The sequence below is a fragment of the Choloepus didactylus genome (assembly GCF_015220235.1).
Source record: "Choloepus didactylus isolate mChoDid1 chromosome X unlocalized genomic scaffold, mChoDid1.pri SUPER_X_unloc1, whole genome shotgun sequence".
Taxonomy (NCBI): Eukaryota; Metazoa; Chordata; class Mammalia; order Pilosa; family Megalonychidae; genus Choloepus; species Choloepus didactylus.
Window position 1 is genome coordinate 1,683,769 of NW_023637621.1, and position 9,145 is coordinate 1,692,913.

The following is a 9,145-nucleotide window of genomic DNA, read 5'->3' on the forward strand; positions in this document are numbered from 1 at the left end:
AATTAGTTTTTTAGCTGTAGTATCTTTTTTGTAGATTTTTTGGGATACTCTTTGCATGTATATAGGATTGTGTCATCTACAAATAAGGAGAGTATTCCTATGCCTTTTTTCCTTTAATTTGCTGTTCTAGTTTGCTAATGCTGCCAGAACGCAAAACTCCAGAAACGGATTGGCTTTTATAAAAGGGGGTTTATTTGGTTACATAGTTACAGTCTTAAGGCCATAAAGTGTCCAAGGTAATATGTCAGCAATCAGGTACCTCCACTGGAGGATGGCAAATGGTGTCTGGAAAACCTCTATTAGCTGAGAAGGCATGTGGCTGGTGTCTGCTCCAGAGTTCTGGTTTCAAAATGGCTTTCTCCCAGGACATTACTCTCTAGGCTGCAGCTCCTCAAAACTGTCACTCTTGGTTGCTCTTGGCTTCTCTGGAGCAAAAGTCTGCTTTCAACAGCCATCTTCAAACTGTCTCTCATCTGCAGCTCCTGGCTTTCTTCAAAGTGTCCCTCTTGGCTGTAGCTCCTCTTCAAAATGTCACTCTCAGCTGCACTGAGTTCCTTCTGGTTGTCAGCTCATTCCTATGGCTCCAGTGATTTAATTTAGACCCACCCTGAACAGGTGGGGTAACACCTCCATGGAAATTATCCAATCAGAGTCATCACCCACAGTTGGGTAGGGTGCATCTCCACGGAAATACTCAAAGAATTAAAATCTAATCAACACTGATACATCACACAAGATTACATCAAAGATAATGGCATTTTGGGGACATAATACATTCACATTGGCACACTTGCCTAATTGCACTGGCTAGAATTGCCAGTATCATATTGAATAGTAAGTATCCTTGTCTTCTTGTTCTTCAGGGTAAAACTTTCAGTCTATCATCATTGAGTATAGTGTGATGTTAGCTGTGGGTTTTTGAATATGCCCTTTCTGATGCTAAGGATATTTCCTTATGTTCCTAGTTTTCTGAATGTTTTTATCAACAAGTTGTGCTAGATAATGTCAAATGCCCCCATGTCAATGGAGATGACCATGTGTTCTGTTTTTGTTGTTGTTGTTGTTTTCCTCTACTAATCTGGTGTTTTACATGAATCGATTTCTATATTGAACCACCCTTGCATTCCTGGAAAGAAATCCCACTTGATCATGATGTATAATCCTTTTCATGCGCTTCTGAATTCAGAGTTGTAGTATTCTGCTGAAGATTTTTGCATCTATGTTCATGAGTGAAATTGTTTTCTATAATTTTCTTGTGATATCTTCATCTGCCCTCTGGAATTGGGGTGATGATGGCATCATGGAATGGGTTCAGATATGTTGCCTCCTCTTCAATTTTTTGGAAGAGTTTGAGCAATGATGTTATTGATTCCTTTTTAAATGCTGTGAAAGAAGGGAGCCAACTCTGTCTCTCTGCTACAAGAAGTTCTTTATTGGCTTTTAGTGCAAGATTGTATAGCATAAGCATCCTTTGGACTACGTGATTGTTTTCCCATTTCCCCAGGGATCTGCTTGTTCTAAAATCACAAGACTAGCATGTTTACAATTTTTGGGCGCAAGCTTGAGGACAATAACAAGCTTAGTGAACAATCTCTTCTGAACTAGATGGGAAAACAGAAGCATGGAAGGAGCCCAGCATCATTCTCTAACTTAATTGCCTGACACACAGCCTTGGCCTTCTCCTAACCTTTTAGGAGGTGGCCTCTCTGACTAACTCACCAAGCCAGGGAACCTTCTGTGCCTCCACAAAATGTTTTATAAAATTCACCATTGAAGTCATATAGTCCTGGGCTTTTCTTTTTTGGGGAAGTTTTTGATTGCTGATTCTCTCTCTTGTTGATCTGTTGAGATCTTTTTTCTTCTCAAGTCATTATTGGTAGTTTCTGTGTCTCTAGGATTTGTTCACTTCATCAGGGTTATATAATTTGGCCTAGAATTGTAACCAAATAAACACCCTTTCATAAAAGCCAATCCATCTCTGGTGTTTTGCATTCTGGCAGCATTAGCAAACTAGAACAGGTGTCTTCACCGGAGAATGGCCAATGGTGTCCAAAAAACCTCTGTTAGCTGGAAAGGCACATGGCTGGTGTCTGCTCCAGAGTTCTAGTTTCAAAATGGCTTTCTCCCAGGACGTTCCTCTCTAGGCTTCAGCTTCTCTCCAAATTGCCACTCTTGGTTGCTCTTGGGGCATCCTCCCTTAGCTTCTCTGGAGCAAAAATCTGCTTTCAGCGGCTGTCTTCAAACTGTCTCATCTGCAGCTACTCTCTCAGCTTCGTGCATCTTCAAAGTGTCCCTCTTGGCTGTGACAAGCTTGCTCCTTCTGTATGAGCTTGTATAGTGCTCCAGTAAACTAATCAAGGCCCATGCTGAATGGACAGGACCACACCTCCATGGAAATTATCCAATGAAAGAGTCACTTCCCACAGTTGGGTGGGGCACATCTCCATGGAAATACTCAAAGAATTACAATCTAATCAACACTAAAACATCTGCCTGCAAAAGATTACATCAAAGATAATGAAATTTTGGGGGACATAATACATTTAAACTGGCACATTTTCCTCACTCCAAAAAATAAAAGATAAAAATAAGAATAAGAATAAAGTAAAGGTAAAAAAGAACACCCGAAGCATTTCATCCCCTCATCCCACCCTACTTTTCGTTTAGTTTTTGTCCCCATTTTTCCAGTAATCTGTTCATACAGTGGAAAAGGCAGTGTGAGTCACAAGGTTTTCACAATCACACAGTCATACCATATAAACTACACAGTTAGAGAATCATCTTCAAGAATGAAGGGTACTGGGTTGCAACTTGACAGTTTCAGGTATCTCCTTCTTGCTATTCCAATACAGTAAAAACTACAAAGGTATAGCTATATAGCATATAAGAATACTGTCCAGAAGGACCTCTTGACTGCATTTGAAATCTCTCAGCCACTGAAACTTTATTTTGTTTCATTTCGCTTCCCTCTTTTTGTCCAGAAGACTTTCTCAATCCCATGATGCTGGGTCCAGGCTCATTCCCAGGAGTCATGTCTCCTGTTGCCAGTGAGATTTACACCAAAGGGAGTATGTCCCAGATAGGGGGAGGGCAGTGAGTTCACCTGCTAAGCTGTCTTAGAGAGAGAGAGAGAGAGAGAGAGAAGGCCACATCCGGGCAACAAAAGAAGTTCTCTGGGGTGACTCTTAGGCACAATTATAAGCAGGTTTAGCCTCTCTTTTGCAGTAACAAGCTTCACAGAGACAAGCTCCAAGACAGAGGGCTCAGCCCACTAAATTGGTAACCCCCAATGCTCTTGAGAATGTCAGTAATTTCCCAAGTAGGGAAGTTTATTTCTGCATTTCCCCCCAGTTCCTCAGGGTGGCCCTGAAGTACATTTTTATTCCCTGCTGAACAGGATGTATCCGGGTTTCACACTGACCGCTACAAACCCACTAGATCTCACTTCCCATTCTAAGTTCCATAAATTATGGTGTTTAAAGAAACTGGCCATGCAAGTTAAATTATTTGGTGTGCTACAGAAAATATAGATCCTGCACCATACAGATTCTTCATCCTCACTATTTTCCAATCCAGAATAACAAACGGTCTTTTTAAAATTGAGGTACAATTCACATAGCATAAAATTCACCCTTTTAAATGTACAGATTTTGGTATATTCACAAAACTGTGCAATCGTCACCACTAATTCAGCAAAAAGATTGAGTTTTAAAATTGAGATCTAATTCACAGAACCACGAAATGCACCATTTCTAAGTGTTGGGTCATCTCTGTCGAATTCACAACAACGAATGATTTGTTCTTAAAACTAAATTTTGGACATCTCTTCCAGGGCATTGTAGGCTCGGCCTCTCTTTAGCTCTTACCCTCCTCTGCCCGAGGAGGGGGGGAGTCGAAGGGGTGGGGAAGAGTTCGTTGTTTGTTTACACGATGTGAGCGGAAAAAGAGACCAAATAAAGTTTATTCTGGAAACAAAAGGGGAAAAAAAAAAACAGGGGCGACAGAGAAAGGAGACCGGGGCGGAGGCGAGTGGTGGGGGCTAGCGAGAAGACGAGCCAGAAGGGGAAAGCGGCAGTTCCGGTGCCGCCGCTGCGGCCGCTGAAGTCTTAGGCTGCTGCTGCCGCGGCCGCTGGTGCTGGGGCCCGGGCCGGTGGCTAGGCAGGGCTCGGGCCCGGCCGGGCAGCTCCGGAACGGCGGGGGAGAGGGGCCGGGAGGCGGGGGCCGTGCTGCCCGCTCTCCTCTCCCTCAGAACCGCCGCCCGCGGGGCTGGGACCCGATGCGGTTAGACTCGCGGAGCCTGGAGGAACCCGGAGCTAACTGGAGATCTAAGATGGCAGCATAGAAATGAGTGGAAGCCAAGTAGTCCCCTTGGAACAACTAAAAAAGAGACCAGAAATAACTAGTAAATAAGCTGGAATAACTGCAGGGAGACAAACATGACCTTTCACTCATCATACACCGACCTGAATTGGGAGGAATGCCCGAGATCACAGCATAAAATCTATCACTAGCAGCCAGGAAACAACTATTTAACAAGTCAACCATGTCCAGAATGATCTTAGCTTCATTATGGTTTCTGCTTTGGGACAGCCACGCATCTAATCTCTGAAAGTAATTTTGTATATAAAACTTGTAAACAATCAGAAACAATGCCTCCAAGACCATCTTCAGGTGAACTGTGGGGCATCCACTTGATGCCCCCAAGAATCTTAGTAGAATGTTTACTACCAAATGGAATGATAGTGACTTTAGAATGCCTCCGTGAGGCTACATTAATTACTATAAAACATGAACTATTTAAAGAAGCAAGAAAATACCCTCTGCATCAACTTCTTCAAGATGAGTCTTCTTACATTTTCGTAAGTGTTACCCAAGAAGCAGAAAGGGAAGAATTTTTTGATGAAACAAGACGACTTTGTGACCTTCGGCTTTTTCAACCCTTTTTAAAAGTAATTGAACCAGTAGGCAACCGTGAAGAAAAGATCCTCAATCGAGAAATTGGTTTTGCTATTGGCATGCCAGTGTGTGAATTTGATATGGTTAAAGATTCAGAAGTACAGGACTTCCGAAGAAATATTCTCAATGTTTGTAAAGAAGCTGTGGATCTTAGGGATCTTAATTCACCTCATAGTAGAGCAATGTATGTCTACCCTCCAAATGTAGAATCTTCACCGGAACTGCCAAAGCACATATATAATAAATTAGATAAAGGGCAAATAATAGTAGTGATTTGGGTGATTGTTTCTCCAAATAATGATAAGCAGAAGTATACTCTGAAAATCAACCATGACTGTGTTCCAGAACAGGTGATTGCTGAAGCAATCAGGAAAAAAACTCGAAGTATGTTGCTATCATCTGAACAACTAAAACTCTGTGTTTTAGAATATCAGGGCAAATATATTTTAAAAGTATGTGGATGTGATGAATACTTCCTAGAAAAATATCCTCTGAGTCAATATAAGTATATAAGAAGCTGTATAATGCTTGGAAGGATGCCCAATTTGATGCTGATGGCCAAAGAAAGCCTCTACTCTCAACTGCCAATGGACTGTTTTACAATGCCATCTTATTCCAGACGCATCTCCACAGCTACACCATATATGAATGGAGAAACATCTACAAAATCCCTTTGGGTTATAAATAGTCCTCTCAGAATAAAAATTCTTTGTGCCACTTATGTGAATGTAAATATTCGAGACATTGACAAGATCTATGTTCGCACAGGTATCTACCATGGAGGAGAACCCTTATGTGACAATGTGAACACTCAAAGAGTACCTTGTTCCAATCCCAGGTGGAATAAATGGCTGAATTATGATATATACATTCCTGATCTTCCTCGTGCTGCTCGACTTTGCCTTTCCATTTGTTCTGTTAAAGGCCGAAAGGGTGCTAAAGAGGAACACTGTCCACTAGCCTGGGGAAATATAAACCTATTCGATTACACAGATACTCTGGTATCTGGAAAAATGGCTTTGAATCTTTGGCCAGTACCTCATGGATTAGAAGATTTGCTGAACCCTATTGGTGTTACTGGGTCAAATCCAAATAAAGAAACTCCATGCTTAGAGTTGGAATTTGACTGGTTCAGCAGTGTGGTAAAGTTTCCAGATATGTCAGTGATTGAAGAGCATGCCAATTGGTCTGTATCCCGAGAAACAGGGTTTAATTATTCCCATGCAGGACTGAGTAACAGACTAGCTAGAGACAATGAATTAAGAGAAAATGACAAAGAACAGCTCCGAGCAATTTGTACACGAGATCCTCTATCTGAAATCACTGAACAAGAGAAGGATTTTCTGTGGAGCCACAGACACTATTGTGTAACTATTCCTGAAATTCTACCCAAATTGCTTCTGTCGGTTAAATGGAATTCTAAAGATGAAGTAGCCCAGATGTACTGCTTGGTAAAAGATTGGCCTCCAATCAAACCTGAACAAGCTATGGAGCTTCTGGACTGTAATTACCCAGATCCTATGGTTCGAGGTTTTGCTGTTCGATGCTTGGAAAAATATTTAACAGATGACAAACTTTCTCAGTACCTAATTCAGCTAGTACAGGTCCTAAAATATGAACAGTATTTGGATAACCTGCTTGTGAGGTTTTTACTCAAGAAAGCATTGACTAACCAAAGGATTGGTCACTTTTTCTTTTGGCATTTAAAATCTGAGATGCACAATAAAACAGTTAGTCAGAGGTTTGGCCTGCTTTTGGAGTCCTATTGTCGGGCATGTGGGATGTATTTGAAGCATCTGAATAGGCAAGTGGAAGCTATGGAAAAACTCATCAACTTAACTGACATTCTCAAACAAGAGAAGAAAGATGAAACACAAAAGGTACAGATGAAGTTTCTAGTTGAGCAAATGAGGCGACCAGATTTCATGGATGCTCTTCAAGGCTTTCTATCTCCGCTAAACCCTGCTCATCAGCTAGGAAATCTCAGGCTTGAAGAGTGCCGAATTATGTCCTTTGCAAAAAGGCCACTGTGGTTGAATTGGGAGAACCCAGACATCATGTCAGAGTTACTGTTTCAGAACAATGAGATCATCTTTAAAAACGGAGATGATTTACGGCAAGATATGCTAACACTTCAAATTATTCGCATTATGGAAAATATCTGGCAAAATCAAGGTCTGGATCTTCGGATGTTACCTTATGGTTGTCTGTCAATTGGTGACTGTGTGGGACTGATTGAGGTGGTTAGAAGTTCTCACACTATCATGCAAATTCAGTGCAAAGGTGGCCTAAAAGGCGCCCTGCAGTTCAACAGCCACACGCTACATCAGTGGCTCAAAGACAAGAACAAAGGAGAAATATATGATGCAGCCATTGATTTGTTTACACGTTCATGCGCTGGATATTGCGTTGCCACCTTCATTTTGGGAATTGGAGATCGTCACAATAGTAACATCATGGTCAAAGATGACGGACAACTGTTTCATATAGATTTTGGACACTTTTTGGATCACAAGAAGAAAAAATTTGGTTATAAAAGAGAACGTGTGCCATTTGTTTTGACACAAGATTTCTTAATAGTGATTAGTAAAGGAGCCCAAGAATGCACAAAGACAAGAGAATTTGAGAGGTTTCAGGAGATGTGTTACAAGGCTTATCTAGCTATTCGGCAGCATGCCAATCTCTTCATAAATCTTTTCTCAATGATGCTTGGCTCTGGAATGCCAGAACTACAATCTTTTGATGATATTGCATACATTCGAAAGACACTAGCCTTAGATAAAACTGAGCAAGAGGCTTTGGAATATTTCATGAAACAAATGAATGATGCACATCATGGTGGCTGGACAACAAAAATGGATTGGATCTTCCACACAATTAAGCAGCATGCTTTGAACTGAATTGATGATAACTGAGAAACTGACAATTTGGATTCTACACTGCACTGTTATTAACTGTCAGCAGGCAAAGACTGGTTGCATAGGAATTGCACAGTCCATGAACAGCATTAGAATTTACAGCAAGAACAGAATAAAATATTATATAATTTAAATAATGTAAACACAAACAGGGTTTGATAGCACTAAACTAGTTCATTTCAAAATTGAGCTTTAGAATAATGCGCAGTTTCATGTTATGCCTTAAGTGCAAAAAGGTAAACTTTGAAGATTGTTTGTATCCTTTTTTAAAAAACAAAACAAAACAAAAAAATCCCCAAAATATATAGAAATGATGGAAAAGGAAAAAAAAAAAAAAAAAAGAAAAAAAAAAAAATAAATTTTTATTTTGCAATCGTACCAGGGGAGCGTTACAGCGTTACAGTCGATTGTTCGAAATAAAGGTCAGAGCCTGGTTTTACATAACCTTCATTAAATATTTCGAAGACTGGGGAAACTTGCTTTTAAGTGAGTACGCTGCGTTCATTGAGCTCTGTAGATCCAGAGGGCGGAAGAAAAACACAAAAAAACGGCGGCATAATTGCCACTTGTGAATTAATCGGGGAACACCGGTAAATGTAGTAATTTTGGTTCCGTGCTTCCATCTCCAGGAAGGAAGGAAAAAGAACTTCTATTTCCCAGAGGTTCCAAGCACGGAACTAAAAGTCTCGCTCACCTGCCCTCTTCTGGAGTAGGACCCGAGAGCTCGCCACACCAGAAGGGAAGGGGTTCTTTTCCGTCCCAGAGTGTCGCCATGATTAGATGTGTATTTTCCAGCTCTTTGCCTATCTGCTTTTATCCTCGGCAGAAGCGGCGCACCTCCTTAATGCCCTTTGAGTTTTCGGGCGTCGGTGCCGGGTAGTAGAGAGTGCTTCTTGTGCAGCCCGGAGAAACCCGATCTCGAGAGCCGAGTCGGAGAAGAGTGCGGCTCGGCTCTGAGCTGGAGCTCCTTTTCCCCCCAAATTTGCGTTTGGCACCCAAACACGTAATCCTTGGGTCGCTGGTGGTGGAGACAAGCGCTTGTTCTTCACGGCACCTCCGGATGTGAGGGGCTGTGTCGGATTACTTTATTTCAAAGGGTTTAACAGGCTTTAAGTTGGCTAGTAGAAGTTACTGAGGCCGCCGAAGAGTCCCAAGAGGTTTTTCAAGGATTTGTGAGTTCTGCGGAGTCGGTGTTGTTCTGGGGCCTGGCAGTGGGTAATATTTTCTCAAAATGTGCGCGATACTTTCTCTTCGGAATCAGGCATTACCTG

General features: G+C 41.6%; 1 protein-coding gene across 1 annotated transcript; it reads left to right on the forward strand.

Moving 5' to 3' along the window:
• Positions 1-4,462: 4,462 nt before the first annotated feature.
• On the forward strand, positions 4,463-8,164 carry LOC119525838 (phosphatidylinositol 4,5-bisphosphate 3-kinase catalytic subunit alpha isoform-like). Its single transcript, XM_037824641.1, has one exon. The coding sequence runs from the start codon at positions 4,650-4,652 to the stop codon at positions 7,854-7,856; it is 3,207 nt and encodes a 1,068-aa protein (XP_037680569.1). The 5' UTR covers positions 4,463-4,649; the 3' UTR covers positions 7,857-8,164.
• Positions 8,165-9,145: the final 981 nt, after the last annotated feature.